The sequence below is a fragment of the Larus michahellis genome, chromosome W (genome assembly GCF_964199755.1).
Source record: "Larus michahellis chromosome W, bLarMic1.1, whole genome shotgun sequence".
In the NCBI taxonomy this organism is placed as follows: domain Eukaryota; kingdom Metazoa; phylum Chordata; class Aves; order Charadriiformes; family Laridae; genus Larus; species Larus michahellis.
In genome coordinates this window covers 23701108-23719028 of record NC_133929.1, presented here as the reverse complement: position 1 = coordinate 23719028, position 17921 = coordinate 23701108, and the positions used below count along the sequence as shown (strand labels likewise).

Genomic DNA, 17921 nt, shown 5'->3' with positions numbered 1-17921 from the left:
GCCAGGTGTTGTGTGTTCTCTAGTGTGCACGTGTCAGGAGGAGTTCCTAGATTTGTTGTAGGACTCCAAAAAATTATTGGGACCAAAAGTTTTCAGGTCTGTCACAGCCTTGATGAGAGGTGAAGGTCTGTTTCTACAGATTTATTTTTTTTTCCCCCAGAAATTCTGTAGAAAACAAGAACTTGCTTTCAAAATAATATGTAATTTAAAAACAGATGTAAAATATATAAATCTTTACCAAATATCTTACATAAGATACATAATAGTATTGTACTATTATGTAAATGTATTGTATTAATATGTACTTGTATGTAATTGTATCATATTAATATGTATTGTACAATATTAATACATATGTATTACATAATAAATATTAATAATACTTAGCTTATAGGTACCACAACCAGAAATGTTAAATGCTATAAATACTGTTGTTTCAGACCCAGAATGATTTCATGGTGATCTGCAATGTTGCAAAAATCTTAGAACTTGTAGTGCCGCTAATGGAGCACCCAAGTGAGACCTTTCTTGCCACTATTGAGGAAGACCTCATGAAACTCATCATCAAATATGGCATGACAGTAAGCTTTTAATTGATGCTATTCAGTTGATTCTATTTCACATTGTGAAATACATGGTTTTGATTTAAAGAAAATCTGTCTTCATTATGAAGATAACTTTTGAGCCATGAAAAAATCAGTGTTCTTGGTTTACTGGTGTTTGTATGTGTTGTTGCTATATTTTAACAATTATAAGTTTGGGCAGGTTTTCAGAGCAGTCTAGGAGATGGACATTACATCTGTTAGATCATTAATTTTAGTTCTACATAGCTTTTTCCTACATAACTTCACAAAAATCTCAGTTTTAACTTCTAAATATAACTCATTTGTTCTTTCTTGATCCTAGGTTGTTCAGCATTGTGTGAGCTGTCTTGGGGCTGTTGTGAACAAGGTCACCCAGAACTATAAATTTGTGTGGGCCTGTTTTAATAGATATTATGGTAAGTAAAATCACAACATGTAATTGTCACTCTTCAGTTTTGTCTTAGGGATACACCATGATTAAATACTGTGCTCAAAACATTTATCTTACTGTAGGTGCACTTTCGAAATTAAAAAGTCAACACCAAGAAGACCCTAACAGTACAATACTTACTGCCAATAAACCAGCACTCCTTCGATCACTTTTCACTGTTGGAGCATTGTGTCGGCATTTTGATTTTGATCAGGAAGATTTTAAGGGCAACAGTAAGGTAAAATAACTTGTATTTAATCTCCACGTCTTATGTATATTGAATGCTCCACTTCAACTTGAAAGTACAGTATTCCTAGTCCCTCGAAGCTATGTATTTTTTCATAATGCATATAATATAGCTTTTTGGTTTGTAAATACATGGTTTTGCAAAGGCCATGCAGTAAGACCATGTTTCTCCTTTTTGATATTTATGTTTTTTATAAGAGATTAAAAGCATCTATTTCATCATCAAATAGCTATTATTTTTGTTTTCATTTTCTCAGGTTAACATTAAGGATAAAGTACTTGAACTGCTGATGTATTTTACAAAGCATTCAGATGAAGAAGTACAGACAAAAGCCATTATTGGCCTTGGTAAGAAATATTAATAGTTTTTATTATTCTGCTGTAGTAAAAATCCATGCATTTCAGCAAGAATTCATTTATTTGTGTAGTGGCAGGGGAGTTTGTTTAAAATCAAAGTTCACTGCATGTTTTATTTGAGAACTGGCTATAGAAATGTAGTCAAAGGGATATTTTGAAGTTGCATACTTCTGCAGCAGAGTGGATGCTTTTGACAGTGAATGCCTTTTTGTTGTGTGACTAAGTCTTAAAAAGCATCAGGTTTCCAAAGTAATGGAGATGTTATTTTTTTTTTCCCCACATGCAAGTATGTTGTAACTCCAGATCTTGTTTTTCAGTCCACAGGGTATGGTTAAAGAATAACTAGAAAAAATGCTGGAAAAACTTTGAGAATTTTAAGTGTGGGGCAGATATTCTGCAGGAGTCAAGGGAACTCTGGCAGTTTATACCAACTGGAGAATGCTCTGTGAGATTTCACAAGGCATTGAGATGATGTCATAGTCTAAATATTACAGTTTGGTTTGGGATTTTGGCAGTATTTCAATTTTAAATAGATTCTTTATCTGAAGGCATTAGTATGGTATCTCAGTCACTTGCAGTGGTGATTTGTATCACGTTCCTCCTCTGCTCAAGGACCGAAACTGTACATATGAGAGAATCTTGTTTGGGCAGATAGGCCTTGGTTTCTGGAAGAGTTCAGTTCATGGTTATGGCTTAGTCTAAAGAAAGTTGTCTCCCATTCATGTGAGCTTGCATTGTATGGTTTAACTGTGGACAAGAATTTGCCTCCTTATGCTGCTGTTTAGGTGGCTTTTTAAATATCCTGCTTCAGTTCAGGCTAGGGAGAACTCTGAGGACAAGGACTGAGACTGAATCTCAATTTGATATTCTGTGAGGAAACCATTTCAGACAGCTGAGTGGGATTAATAGCTTTAGAGTTGCCTCTGTTGCAGGAGCCAATGCTACAGTGTTCTGGACTAGATGAAGGTTTTTCTAGGCATTGTATCAAGATGCACAACACTTACTGTAGTCCATTATAATTGTCCTCTACAGAATATTGCACGTGGGATAGGGGCTGTCTTCCTAATCACAGACATGATTGCTTTACTCATGGATGCTGAGAATGTTGCATTCATCAAAAATGTTTCTAAATTACAGATGAACTGATCAGTTTGGGGGAAGAGGAGAAAACAAGGGTGGCTATCAGTAGGCATTCTTCAGATATTTTTTTTCTCTGCCCATAAGCATGTCAATCTTTATTTTAATTAAACCTCAGACAACTGTTTTCAGTGATATATTAATCTCATCTAAGAACTGTTTCCATTTTGAGGGTAGCTGCTGGATGTACAGAAATGTGGTAGGCAGTCAAAGTTCTATCTTACAGACTGGCAATTGATCCAAGTTGTCAAATCCATTCAACATTTGTGTGCAGCAATAAGGTGAAAATGACTAACAAGCTAATTCAACATTTATATACAGTGAAGGCATCATGTGAAGAGTGTGTGCTTTCCTACTGGTAATTATTAATGTGTTCTTTCAGTAAGGACATTCAGCAGTTTTAGCCTTTGCTTTGGGATGTGTCACTGCTGTTGAGGGATTAAGTTTAACCATAAGATTAATGGTTACGCTTCTCTTCCAGTTGTGTACTTTCAAGGCAGATTGAGGATACAAAATTTTGTTAGTAAATTTAGCTAAACCTGTAAGTATCTAACAGGTAATGTCTTACTCAGACAAGTTCTTAACAGAGTGAAAACAAAGGTATGAAGATGGTCGCATCCAGAGGGTAGTGGTCAATGGCTCGATGTCCAGATGGAGATCGGTGACAAGTGGTGTCCCTCAGGGCTCTGTATTGGGAGTAGTACTGTTCAATATCTTAATCAATGACAGACAGTGGTATTGAGTGCACCCTCAGCAAGTTTGCAGATGACACCAAGCTGAGTGGTGTGGTTGACAGGCCAGAGGGATGGGATGTCATCCAGAGGGACCTGGACAAGCTCAAGAAGTGGCCCCATGTGAACCTCATGAGGTTCAACAAGGCCAAGTGCAAGGTCCTACACTTGGGTTGGGACAATCCTCATTATCAATACAGGCTGGGGCATGATGAGATTGAGAGTAGCCCTGCAGAGAAGGACTTGGGGGTACTGGTGAATGAAAAGCTGAACGTGAGCCAGCAATGTGCACTCACAGCCCAGAAGGCCAACCGTATCCTGGGCTGTATGACAAGAAGCATGGCCAGCAGATCGAGAGAGGTGATTCTTCCCCTCTGCTCTGCTCTGGTGAGACCCCACCTGGAGTACTGTGTCCAGCTCTGGAGCCCTCAGCACAGGAAAGGCATGGACCCGTTGTAGCAGGTCCAGAGGAGGGCCACAAAAATGATCAGAGGGCTGGAGCACCTCTCCTATGAGGACAGGCTGAGAGAGTTGGGGTTGTTCAGCCTGGAGAAGAGAAGGCTCTGGGGAGACCTCATTGCGGCCTTTCAGTACTTAAAGGGGGCTTATAAGAAAGATGGGGACCGACTTTTTAGCAGGGCCTGTAGTGGTAGAACAAGGGGTAATGGTTTTAAAGTAAAAGAGGGTAGATTTAGACTAGCTATAAGGAAGAAATTTTTTATGCTGAGGGTGGTGAAACATTGGAAGAGGTTGCCCAGAGAGGTGGTAGATGCCCCATCCCTGGAAACATTCAAGGTCAGGTTGGATGGGGCTCTGAGCAACCTGATCTAGTTGAAGATGTCCCTGCTTAGTGCAGGGGGGTTGGACTAGATGACCTTTAAAGGTCCCTTCCAACCCAGACTATTCTATGATTCTACGAGAAGTCATGAGAGGGTAGCCCTGAGATGTGAAGTCAGTCCTTAAAAGAACACAGCAGATACCTTTTTTTTTTCATCTCCTGTGACAAATTCTTATGCAAGTAAGATTTCTCCCCCACTTACAGGGGATGGAAAAATAAGAATTTCACAGATAATACTGCTGGTTTTAGACTCTTAAGTAAGTGAATGAAAGAAAGAAAGAGTTATGGATTGTTACACATACATGCAAGTGCTTTTCATTTTTAAAATTAACTTGTAAGAAGTGGGTTGGACTTTCTCATAGGTGGCCAAGTTATAAACATCAATATACACCTCTATAGAGTGCACAATTATACTACGTACTCCAGAGAGGAGAATCATTCCTTTTTCTTTCACCTCTTTCTCCTCCATCTCCCTTGCCTTCTCTCTTCTTCCTGTTTTGAGACTGAAATGAGATCTTAAACACACTGAGGTCTTGCCTTTAGCTACACTATCTTTTTTGTGTGCACAGAGCCAGTTTTAAAAACCTGACTCAGTATTCCCTTTGTTACAGACACTTTTATACATCACTTTAGCATAATTTTATTTGCTTTCATTTTTTCCCCTGTTCTTTTTTTAATGTTTATATGTTTTCTGTGTGTTCATTCAGAATCTTGGTTTCCTGTGGTCGTGAAAGATGCACTTTAATGTCTGCTTTTCTCACAGTCTTAAAAAAAAAAAAATCAAGTAGTTAAACATAGTTTGAATTGTGAAGTTATGTTCCCTTTACTGTTGTGTTGTTTTGTTTTTTTTATGATACTCTGTAAGAATTTGTCAGCAGCACTTCTAAATCTACGTACATGATCTAAACCGATATATACTGTCACTAATTTAGGTCAAAGTTTTTATGAAATAAAGATTTCCCTGACTAAGAATAACCAGTTCTTTGTCAAGGATAAGGCTGCAGCTAAAAGCGGTTCTGCAGTGTGTATCTCAATGATAGTGAGAGGTATAAATTTTATTTTACTGTGTTCACTATGGTTTTTTTCTTTTAAAATGTATTTTTTAAACACTCATGACACTTATCATTTTTTCCACGTTTGTTCTGCCTCCATATGAATAACACTTCACCGTTTCAGCAGAATGTTTTTCTCCAAATGTATTAGAAAAACAGTGGGTAATTTTTAGCAATGTTCCTCCCTTGGGAGACCTCCCTAGTCATTGAGATGCAGACATGCTTCCAGACCTGTATAATTCTTCTTAGTGCAACTGCCTTGGGTCGGCACCCCATCTTTATCTGTCAGACAGAGTCATGGCTAATAGAACTGTCATGGCTAATAGAACTGCTTATAAGCTTAGAATGGTGTCCATATGAAAAAGCAATACTGTTTGTACTGGAAAAAGCTATGCTGTTGGGAGGAGATAAATTTCATACCTCTATTTTGAAGAAAGACTTTAAAAAGCAGAAATAAAATTTTCAGATAATAACGTGGAATATTTCCTCTTTTCTTCCACCCTTAGGATTTGCATTTATACAACACCCAAGTTTAATGTTCGAACAGGAAGTGAAGACTCTGTACAACAGCATTCTTTCAGATAAGAACTCTTCAGTAAACTTAAAAATCCAGGTGTTAAAAAACCTCCAGACCTACTTGCAGGAGGAGGATACACGTATGCAGCAGGCAGACAGAGACTGTAAGTGTTGAGGAGCTCTGTGTTAATGAGGCATACAAAACCTAACTTTCTTGCATACAATTACTATATATGTGAACTGAGTCACTTAAGATTGTTATCTAATCAATAATATTGTACACAAAGTATCTTAGAATAATTTTCAAAAATTCATTATGTGCATAGGTATATTGAGAAGTGTAGCTTATTATTTACTTTCAAGATGTATAAATCCTGAAAGCAGTCCAGAATGCATAATTGCTGTAATGATGGTAGTAATACTTTTTATCAAAATCTTTTCTAAGGTTAATTTGCAGATACAAAATAATAAATTTTAAAAATTAAAACCTTTATTGAAGAATAAGACTTTAAAATATCTCCTTAGTTTTTTGAAGTATATTTGTGTCGTGGTTTAAACCCAAGCAGCAACCAGGACCACTCAGCCTTTCACTCCCCCCCACCCCCCAAGTGGGATAGAGGAGGAGAATCGTGAAAAAAGGAAACCTCGTGGGTTGAGATTGTAGGTGAACCTGCTTTGGCAGGGGGGTTGGACTAGATGATCTCCAGAGGTCCCTTCCAACCCCTACCATTCTGTGAGATAAAGACAGTTTAATAGAAGAGTAATGGAAGAGAAGATAATAATAACAATAATGATAAAAGAATATACAAAATGAGTGATGCAATACAATTGGTCACCACCTGATGATTAATTGCCCGTCCCGAGCAGTAATCATGGATTCCTGCCCCCAAGCCAACCCCCATTTATATAATGAGCATTATGTCTATGGTATGGAATATTTCTTTGGCCAGCTTATTCTATCTATGCTCCCTCTCAGCTTCTATGGGAAGCTGAAAAAGTCCTTGACTGCAACAACTTAAAGCAATATGTGTTATCAACATTCTTCTCATACTAAATCCAAAACACAGCAGATGCTTGGAAAATTAACTCTATCCCAGCTGAAACCAGGACAATTTGCCATCAGACTGTTCTGTTTCATGAGATCATAAACCCATTCTAAGACAGCTGAAATGTGTATGTATTGTAAAGCTTAAAGATCAGTATGCATCAAGTAATGGCAAAGTAAATTATTATACTGTGGTGAGCGTGCTATTGCTTTTGTCCTTTTTACAGGGAAAAAAGTAGCGAAGCAGGAAGACCTGAAAGAAATGGGTGATATTTCCTCGGGGATGAGCAGTTCCATCATGCAGCTATATCTCAAACAGGTCCTTGAGGCTTTCTTTCATACCCAGTCCAGTGTACGCCACTTTGCTCTAAATGTCATTGCACTGACGTTAAACCAAGGTCTTATCCATCCTGTTCAGGTATGGTAGGCTTTTATGGTGGTTTTGGGTTGGTTTTTTTTTTATTCAGGTTTTCAGAGGTTTTTACGCTTGCTGGATACATTTCTAGTTTTTCTCTTCCAGCTATGTTACAGTAATTTCTTATTGTAGCAAGGGGCCTTTACAGAAAGCATATTTCGAAATCTGTTTTATGTTGTTTAGACAGTGAGATTCCAAATGCTGTATTTTCTTGTCTTTAGATCAAGATGCACTGGCCCAACCAGCCGGTGCCTAAAGAGCACTTACAAATGTACATTGGAGCATATTTCTGTTATACTTATAAATTTCAGGTTTATGCCAAGCTGTTTTCTTTATTTGATTCTTTATCCTGAAAACTGCGTCAACTTGCTTCTACCTCAATCCCCATGTCCTCCAAACACTATGTAATTCCAGAGTCAATGTCAGAACTTCAGTTATCATCTCCACTATTATTTGCTTACATAATATCTTTGTAATTATTTGTTATACCACAGCCATTGTGCATGTTCAGTCATAAGTGGTGGTTGCTTTTTTTACAATGGCATTTTTTTGTAGTGTAAATTGACTTTAGAGTTTGAGAGAAATGGAAATGCTACCTGAAACCTCACACAACTTCTGTTGTTTATAATGCTGGTGTCTTCTGTATTTTGTACTATTTGTTTGCAAAAAGTAGTCAGGTAGTAAGTTGCATAGAGCTTCCTATTCTAGTTTCTGCAGTAGTCAGAATATAACAAGAACAACAGTGTAATAGAAGAACAAAGAGTGAGAAAGAAGAGGTACAATGACTCTGAATAATCATTTCATTTGTTTTTCAAGTGTGTGCCATACTTAATTGCTATGGGCACTGATCCAGAGCCCTCTATGCGAAACAAAGCTGACCAGCAGTTGGTGGAAATAGACAAAAAATATGCTGGGTTCATTCACGTAAGTAATTTTTCATTTTAGAAAATACTGGTACGTTCTCTGGTGACTTAACACTTGAATAGGCCTCGGCTGCAGAAAAAGACTATAAAGTAACAAATAAACAATAACTGTAAGCAGTTGTAAAGATCTTTCCCCTGTTTGGAGATTTCTGTTCTTAGAAATAGAAAGGATATAATAATTTGAAGCATCTCTTCCAGTCTAAAATTCCTTTAATTTATAATTCACAGTAGTGTTTTCCTCACTGAATAGTACATAAGAGCATTTCTGTGATAAGAGGTAAGGACAGCTGTTTCATAATGTTTAGCAATGATTTCCCTCTATCAGTAGTCTAGGGAAGAGAACATCTTGTAAAAGTAGAGGTTCTTAGTGTATATGTATTAGATAGTTTAGGCATCAAAGCTTTATAAATTGTAATCTAAGCAGAAGGAGCATAGGAAGATGTTAAGAACAGGGATCTTGCTGAAAGGAAAATCTGAGGGCTAAGTGAGGACTTGTGGAGTTGTGGCATAGTGACATTAGTTCTGCTTAAAATCTGAAATTGAGCTGCTCCTTATTTCAGAAGGCCCCAGTCTTAGTTCAGTGTGTGTACTACATTGCGGGACTTCCCAAATCTGATTGTATTCCACTGAAATTGGAGCATTGCACTGTTCATGCCATCCAAACAGATAACTAATCCAGTAGTTGAAGGCTAGCAGATGAAATTTGCTATGTAGGCAGCTGGGATTTAAGACAATGTATAGATGAAGAGACAACTACGCTGAACAGAAGCAGAGGTGGTATGAGGAGAGTTGGGTATGCAGCCTAGCTAGAGATTGTTTGTTCTGAAACTAGAGCAGGAGCCTAGAAGTAAGTAAAATCAGCTGGAAATTACAGAATATATGCAAAAAACCCCTCATTTTCTCTTTGTCAGTCCTATTGTACTAATATGGACTCCATTGTTGGTTTCATTATAAGTGACATCAAGCATACACATTTGGTAAAATGTTCTGTTCATGTATGAAAACATTTCAGTATTCTTGAAAATTGTTTAAATTGGAATATCTGGCTGCAGTGGGTAAGCAGATTAGCTGTATGTTTCTACCATAGAATTTACAGAGAAAGCGGTTCACTAGGCATTTTGATCTCTGCCACAAATTCTGTTTTAATCTCTTTGCCAACTCAAAAGGTAGTAGTGCACCTCACTGAATGTTTGAAAGTTAAACTTCCGGTGAGCATCCACTTAAAAGGAAATAAGCTAAAAAATGAGCTAGCAGATTCTGTTGACAGGCATTTGTTTTATTTTCCACTTTCAGCTTTACTGCTTGAAAGCAATGGTTTAAATAAAAATAAATACTTTTCCATTTCAGATGAAAGCAGTGGCTGGTATGAAGATGTCTTACCAGGTACAACAGGCAATCAATACCTGCCCAAAGGATCCTGTAAGAGGTTTTAGACACGATGAATCATCCAATGCATTGTGTTCACACCTATACTCCATGATCCGAGGGAACCGTCAACACAGACGAGCGTTTCTAATTTCTTTACTCAACCTCTTTGATGATACTGCAGTAAGCATCACATTTTCTTCACTTAAAAAGAAAATAAAATATAGCATTACAAGCTTAAATTCTCCTTTTACAATGTGTTTTTATGACGTAATTAGTGATAACTTTATTTCCCTAAGGTACTTTGGTTTTGCTTTGTAATATAAGGTATTTACCTATATAATAGAATGCATTTGTTACTTTTGCATCGTTTTGTACCTTTCTGTATTCAGTTTGGATTGATCAGAAATAATGTATCTTCAAGTATGACTAAATTTTGCATATATACATGTTGTTTAGAGTGGGTTTGAGAGTATGTAGAATAAAACTTGTGATCATGTTTTTGCTCTAGACTGTTAGAAACACAGGATAAGTGAATAAATCTAAGATATTTGTATGTATGTTTATATGTACTTTTTTTTTAACTTCCAGAAAACAGAGGTGAATATGCTCTTGTACATAGCAGACAATCTAGCCTGTTTTCCTTATCAAACACAGGAAGAGCCACTGTTTATAATGCATCATATAGACATCACACTATCAGTTTCTGGTAGCAACCTACTACAGTCATTTAAAGAGGTATGTGCATTTATATTTTAGTATATTTATTATGGTGGCAACATAAGCTTCTCTATAATTTGGTCAATTTTTCAGTGAATACAGTACCATTACTATGATATGGACCAGTAGCATTACTTTGTAACCGGTAGTTACAAACGACCCTTTCTGTTCTGGCCTATATCTGGTAGACACTAGTTAAAAACTTTCCTTACATTGCTGCTTATGTTGGTAAAAAAGAATCACAAATTTTGAGATCTTAATATTAAATCTCTATCATTCCCTAATATTGCTGTATTAATTAGAATTAATATTAATTGCATGCATCTGGGAAGTACATGAATCCAGAATCATCATGAAATATTGGTTTATTGTGGTTGTTTGTATAATTTTAATAGTAAAATCCAGTTTGCTGTTTCTTTTGTTGTCAAGTAGCTGATGGCAGTTGCATGTGTGTCGCCTGGGAGACTTTAAATACAGTGTTTATTGCAAGAAAAGAGTGCACAATATGCCTTTTCTTAAGGTAGCATATAAGAACCCCAATAATGGTATAGTATCTGTTGTTATGGTAATACACAACCCTGTAAGAAAAAGGCTTCTGTTTCTTAAAGACTTCAGTGTCTTCGTTTCCTGAACAACTTTAACAGTAGAAGGTCCAAACTGTCAGGAAACAAACCCGTTTCTAGGATTTCCAATGCAAATGGTAAGTACAAGTCAGAGTTGATACCTCGAGAGTATGCTGCTTTGAATTCTCACCCTACCAAATTCGATTTTTAATCTGCTAGAAAGAGACAGTACATTCTTTAGATGGGGGACCAATGTGTAGCACCAGCACATAAGAGGATGAGATCCTACTTGGGACATCTTAAATTCTGTGTTACGAAAAAATCATACTGTATGTAGTAATGACGCCAGTGTGAAATTCTGTAGCTCTACAAGTAGTAGAACTGATTATTAGTAATACTGTATATGATGACTTGGGGGTTTCTCTAGTTAGCAGCATAATTAGCGTCATAGAATTTTAACAGAGACAAGGATTAAAACCAGCTTGGACTAGTCTGTACCGAAGTACATATGGAAATATATACAACATATTTTTGCAAAAATTATATTCAGGTGAACCAAAATGGAATTTTCTTCCTGATTTATTGTATTTGGCCTTCTACTGCATTTTACTAACTCCGCTAACAAACTTTAGCAGTCTTGTTAAGAATAACATGCCAGTGGAGTACTTATTGCTTCAGTTCCTTCTGTAACCACCTTGCAAAAAAATGTGGACTTTGGATCCATTTTTCAGGGGCCTTGGGTTATGATTCAGCATCTTTTTGACGTAAATAATTTTAGTCTTTGAATATCAAGTTATGAATTAATAGCATTTTTCAGGGAATTCTTCCTAATTTAAGCCAATAATGATTTTGGAAACGTACATGATGCTACTTACCCTAATTTTGGAATGTGTGTTAACTTTTCTGTCTCACAGTCTATGGTGAAAGACAAAAAAAAGGAAAGAAAGCCTTCATCAGACGAGGAGACTGAGAGTGAGAGTAACAGTGGTAGTGAGAGCGAAAGTGAGGAGGAAGCTTCTAAGCCTCGGAGGTTACGGAAACGAGTAGACTCTGATTCAGATTCTGATGAAGAAAATGATATAAATGCTGTGATGAAATGTTTACCAGAAAATTCAGCTCCTTTAATTGAATTTGCAAACGTCTCCCAAGGCATATTATTACTTTTGATGCTAAAACAGCATTTAAAGAACCTGTGTGGATTCTCTGATAGGTAAGGATATTTAGATAATAGGCTATCTTGTTATCTAGCGAGTTCTTTGTAAGGATTAAGTTTGGAAGTTGTTGGGTTTTTTTAAAGTTCATTGTTAATAATTGTTTAAGCAATAGATTTGTATAAGAGAAAAAACATAAATGTAATAGTTTGAATGTAATGAAACTTTGGCTTAGAAAAAGCAACAATTTCATTTCTTACCAGGATGTCTATTACATATGGAATGATTAAAATATAAATACTTATATTGAATGTTTTAAAATCTTTTCCTTGAAATTGCTTTGGACTTTCCTTAAATGCTCTTTCCTTTTGTTTTCTTTAAAAAGTAAAATTCAGAAATATTCTCCATCTGAATCTGCAAAAGTTTATGATAAAGCGATAAACAGGAAGACAGGAGTGCATTTCCATCCAAAACAAACTCTGGATTTTCTGCGGACTGATATGGCTAATTCCAAGATCACTGAAGAAGTGAAGAGGAGTATCGTAAAACAGTACTTAGATGTAAGTAAAGTTGCTTTGCAGAAAATCTGAAAGCCTTTCAAACTAGGTAACACGGTATAAACTTGAAAGTAGATGCTGATGTCTTGGATGAACATTTCAAAATGTTAAGTTCCTGGTAATCTTATGCGATATACTGATAACTCACCATTTCCTTTCAGGATGTTTAGCAGGTTTATCTTTCAGTCTTCTAATAAATTTAAACACAATAAAAATGAATTTCAACTAAGGATATTCATCTTTACAGAGTATTTTCTAGTTTCTGGTAGCCATCTTGGTATACCTCTACCATATAACTTGTTCACTTTATCCCTGACTCTTTCCATCATAGGAATAGAGACTAGATCTAGTGTATTTACCTCCCCCCCCTTTAAAATATTAACTAGAGAAAACTTGCATTTTTGGGAACACAGGAAGAAAGCTTTTACATATCTACTAGAAAATGAAAGTAAAAAGTTTGTAGAACAAAACACAAGCTCTTGAAGTTTGAAGTTGTCTGCCATTTGTTTTACCCCGTTTCTTTATCTTTTCATTTGTTTTTTATTTAATGTAGTGTGATATGAATGTCCATTTTTAAAGTTAGAATATGGACTGATTTGTTTTGTTTGGGTTTTTTTAATAGTTCAAGCTCCTTATGGAACATTTGGATCCTGATGAAGAGGAAGAAGATGGAGAGGTGTCAGCTAGCACAAATGCTCGGAACAAAGCAATTACCTCGCTACTTGGAGGCAGCAGCCCTAAAAACAATGCAGCTGAGACAGAGGATGATGAAAGTGATGGGGAGGATAGAGGAGGAGGCACTTCAGGGGTGAGGCGGAGGAGGAGTCAACGTATTTCGCAGCGTATTACGTAAAATTATTTTTATGTGCTTATAAATGTCAGTCTATTATATTAAATGTACACCAAGTAATGTAATCCACATGAAAGAAAGCATTTTGTAGGTAGAGATTCTCTACTTAACCATTTATACAACTTTTGTAGAAAGTTTAACAGAAAAAGACAATAAAAAAAAAAAAAACTAGAAAATGAGATTTATCCCGTATAAAAAATTTATTAATTTTCCTTTGGAATGTACTGTGTGTTATCCTTTTTATTGTTGCCAAGTTTTTATGTAGCTTTATGATTTGTGTGTATATATAATTTTATATATCAATAAGAGATAAAGACACGGGTACAAATTAAGAGTATGTGGTTTTACAAGGATATGTTAACCCCTTGGCGCTGGCGGTGCGTCTCATTGCCGGCAATGGAATGTGTGCCGGGAAATCCCAACTCCCGGCGTCAAGGGATTAAAAGCAATAAAAGCAATAATTTCACTAAAGTTCTTTTGTGTAACACTTGGTCTTTTTTCCCCCCCAATGTTTTAGTCATTGAGAAGGTCAAAACGAAATTCAGACTCTACGGAGTTGGCAGCACAGATGAATGAAAGTGTTGATGTCATGGATGTCATCGCTATTTGCTGTCCAAAGTACAAAGACCGACCACAAATTGCAAGAGTAGTACAGAAAACCAGCAATGGCTTCAGTGTTCAGTGGATGGCAGGCTCCTACAGTGGCTCCTGGACTGAGGCTAAGCGCCGTGATGGCCGCAAACTGGTGCCTTGGGTAGACACTATTAAAGAGTCAGACATTATTTACAAAAAAATTGCTCTAACGAGTGCTAATAAGCTGACTAATAAAGTTGTGCAGACTTTACGATCGCTGTATGCTGCCAAGGATGGAACTTCCAGCTAATGAATTTGTACATACAGCCAAATTTACAGGAATTGAAATAACAGAAAAACTTGAAATATCATCTTTCTGGCAAAAAAAAGTATCAGTTAAATGAAGAGTAAGAATGGAACCTGGAACGCAGGAAAAAAGGAGGAAATGTTTGGTAAACATTTTTGTGGGAGCTTCCTTCGCTGTTGTGCAGCAGAAACTTCTCAGTTCATTTTTACTCCCACTGTATTATAGTTTAACAAAAAAATGTTTATATCTTGAAAAAAAACTTTCTGTTTAAAAAATAAACAAGTGAATGTTGGAAATTAGTCTGTTAATGTTCTTAATAAAGTGTTCTTGGAGTTTAACCTAGCGGCGGATGGCTTTCTTTAGCTTAGCCCAGTTTCCAGGGAAGCTTTGTTTTTCCAGGCTGTAAAATGGCAGAATCTCCTGGATATATAATTTATTCTGTTGAAGGAAAAAAAAAAAAAAAAAGCATGCAGTATCTATGACCTATCTGCAGAAGGAGTTTTTGTAAATGTAGATTTTGATGTATTAGGTCACCCTGAAATAATACAAGAAAAGGGGATCCCCAGCAAATCTGGTGGAACAAATACTGCAATAAATTTTTTTACTTCTCTTTGTTATTTGTCTGTTTCCATTTGAATTTCTTATTGTAAAGATATGTTTAAATCCATTTATATTATTTTGCAGTCTTTTATGTAAAATTTACTATATTAGTGGTTTTCAAAACAAGGCGTAAAAATATTGTTTTATACAGTTTGTATAGGCTGACTTCTGAATAATTGGTATCTTTTTATTTTTATCCCTTAAAGGGTGTAAACACAAGTTAACTCCAGGGTTTTATTGTATCCTGCAATATATTTAGTATTAACTATATGATTTAGCACTGTGCCAAACACATTTTCAAGAGTACATTTTGATATAAAAAGAAACTATAGTTTATCCCTTGTATGCTTCAGTTTCTTTCTAATGCTGTCCAAATGGTAATTTATGATAGTTTAAATCTGGGGAAAGCTGAATGACTATTCTGCTTGGGCTGACTGGCCACGTCTGCATTTCTCTGCGTTAATACAGAGAGGTTTGTGTCATGAGGAGGCAGCTGCCAGTATCTGAGGAGTGAATGGGTATGGATCTGGGTAATTACGTTACATTCCTTCACAAATTAATTTAAAAAAAAAAAAAGTTTGCATATTAGCCTATTCTTTTTTTACTAATTGAAAGATGTGTTTACATTTTGTAAATTGAAAAAATGGTACTGAAAGCTTTCAGAAGCATTTGTTTTGTCTATGTTGCCACAAGCCTTTCATAAGCAGTTTGCCTTTCTAGGGAAGTAAGAAAAGCAGCAGATTTGCAAACAGAAAAAAATCTAAAACAACTAAACTTTTTAGGAGAGTATTAAATCCTGCTGTGTTTTCAAATGTGTTTATCTAAAACAGGTATTCCTCAATAAGTAAATCTTTCTCTTATGTTTATTTTCTTTTACAAATTTAATTTATGGTAGGAGGTTGTTTTTATGAAACTAGCTTGCAGAATTTTAATGAGTTATTCGATTTGTGAGGAATAGTAATTAAAATTCTAAAATATTCTCGTGTACAGAAAAAAATATTTAACTGAATTGATTAATAACTCCTCAGAATCTAGTTAGTAATTGTTCCCATGGGAAATGCCTTTTTGCTGTTTCACTGCTGGAATTTTTCTAAACAGAAATATTTTCTCACCTTTTTGTTTTCACTGTTCATGGTGTTTTCTTCACTGTACAAAAAGCCACATCTTGTGCTAAGATAGGTATTGTTGAAGTAGGGAGAAGTAGAAAAAGCAGAAGTTACCCCTGCAGCTCTGTCAGTGGGACATTTTTGTAGCAAATGATGAAATACTGTATTTCTCAGGGCCAGGAGCAGCTTTTATAGTGGGAATTTAATACTTTGAGAATAGAGGGGTTGTATGACATGTCACATGTTACTAATAGAAAGAGTTGAAAATACTTCACAAGGAAACTCCTGAATGGTAAAAAGAAGAATATCATACAGATGCAGTCTAAAATGAAGTTGTCATTAGTATGTTAGCCATTTCTGATGCTATTTATACTAAAAAAAATCTTATTTTTAATAGGTAATACAAATGTTTCCTTGTTCATCAATAAATTGTTTCCTGGTCGTGTGGCTTTCCCAATAGCTAAAGAGGTTTCTTTGATTCTAATAAATACCAAACAAATTGAAATAAATTATCAGAAAGAAATTATAATTAAACAATAGAAACCTAAAGTCTAAAGTTGTCTTAGTTGAGAGGATTTGGACCATTACTATAGTGTGTGATATGCCAAAGGGCATACATGCTCCTTGATGGATCTGTTGGCTATAATATATAATATAGACTTATAAAATTAATTATAGATTATTGAATAAATTAAATAAAATTCTCACTAGTTAAGAGTTGAATTTTCCCTTTCTGTACTGCACAGAGTAATATCTAGTTTTGTTTTATCTATCACAAACATTCAGATTACTTGCTGTGAAAGAAAAAAGTTCATTTTTGGGAAACAAATTCCTGTTAGCTGCTTATAACATGATTTTCAGAGATATGAAATAGAAAATGCAAGGCTGCAACTGTAATCTGTGCAGTGCTTGGCCTCTAAGTAGCAGTCGCGGGTTTACCAACATGAAACACATTATTGGCAACAGCATGTACCAAGATAAGGGAGGGTTTTTTACATTAAAAAAAAGTTACTTAAAAAGTGCTGCAGTGCAGTAATTGATACAGTAACAGAATTTTACTCCTTTGTGTTGACATAGCTTTGTAGTATTTTTTTCACTGTATGGCTATAGATTTTTACATACACAACTAAAGATTATTGAATTTTTTTTTTATTCTTACTGCTTTCTCCCTTTGAGTACAAGTTCTGTACATGGAAACTTGTTGCAGTAGCTTACCTAACAAAAGGGATATTGTCAAGCTTTTAGAATTAACACTAACCTTGTACTCTTTAAGAATACACATACACTTCCACAATCTAAATAAATAAGAACTAAATTATTATTTTTAAATCTTCCATTTCAGTACTGTAAAATTGCAGAATAGTTCTTGAGTATTTTCATTACCTGCAGCTATAAAAGATCACAATAGTTTTTGACAAAAACTTTAATGACAAATAAGTATTTTTTTAAATGATTCAGTAATGCCCTTTCATAATTTTTTTGAAGTTCTCTATTGCTTATATTAACGACTCTAACATGTATAAAGGTAGGCATGGGCGTAAGTATTTTAGTGAGGTGTGGCCATTAAAAAGGTATTTAAAATTTAAGTCAAACTTTAGCCTTTGTTTTGCTGTCGTGGTGTCACTAGTGAGAATATTGTTACTGTGAAATAATTGGATTGTGTTCAACATTAGCTCTAACATGAAATACCTTGTAGCACTGAAATAATTCTTAAATGTATTTGTGGCTCATGACAAAAAAAAAATTTTCTAATCGAGTCTAACTTATCTGGTGCTAGTTAAACAGCAGGATGTTCTGCCTAAACGCTTGTGTTAATAATGTTCCAAGGTAATGAATGGATCAGTTCAATTGATCC

General features: G+C 35.5%; 1 protein-coding gene across 3 annotated transcripts in view; it reads left to right on the top strand.

Moving 5' to 3' along the window:
• Nucleotides 1-14698, top strand: part of LOC141735693 (nipped-B-like protein) — a 174954-nt gene extending 160256 nt beyond the window's left edge. For 2 of the 3 annotated variants that reach the window (XM_074568784.1, XM_074568782.1), the window contains 13 exons: nucleotides 441-581; nucleotides 907-1000; nucleotides 1098-1252; nucleotides 1518-1608; nucleotides 5882-6055; nucleotides 7164-7354; nucleotides 8168-8275; nucleotides 9622-9822; nucleotides 10231-10377; nucleotides 11837-12132; nucleotides 12459-12633; nucleotides 13253-13438; nucleotides 13998-14698. In XM_074568784.1, the coding sequence (XP_074424885.1) occupies nucleotides 441-581; nucleotides 907-1000; nucleotides 1098-1252; nucleotides 1518-1608; nucleotides 5882-6055; nucleotides 7164-7354; nucleotides 8168-8275; nucleotides 9622-9822; nucleotides 10231-10377; nucleotides 11837-12132; nucleotides 12459-12633; nucleotides 13253-13438; nucleotides 13998-14363 (2325 nt within the window). In that variant the 3' untranslated portion in view covers nucleotides 14364-14698. Of the gene's footprint in view, nucleotides 1-440; nucleotides 582-906; nucleotides 1001-1097; nucleotides 1253-1517; nucleotides 1609-5881; nucleotides 6056-7163; nucleotides 7355-8167; nucleotides 8276-9621; nucleotides 9823-10230; nucleotides 10378-11836; nucleotides 12133-12458; nucleotides 12634-13252; nucleotides 13480-13997 lie in introns of all 3 variants that reach the window. The other variant, XM_074568783.1, reaches the window with a different exon arrangement.
• The last annotated feature ends 3223 nt before the right edge of the window (nucleotides 14699-17921 follow it).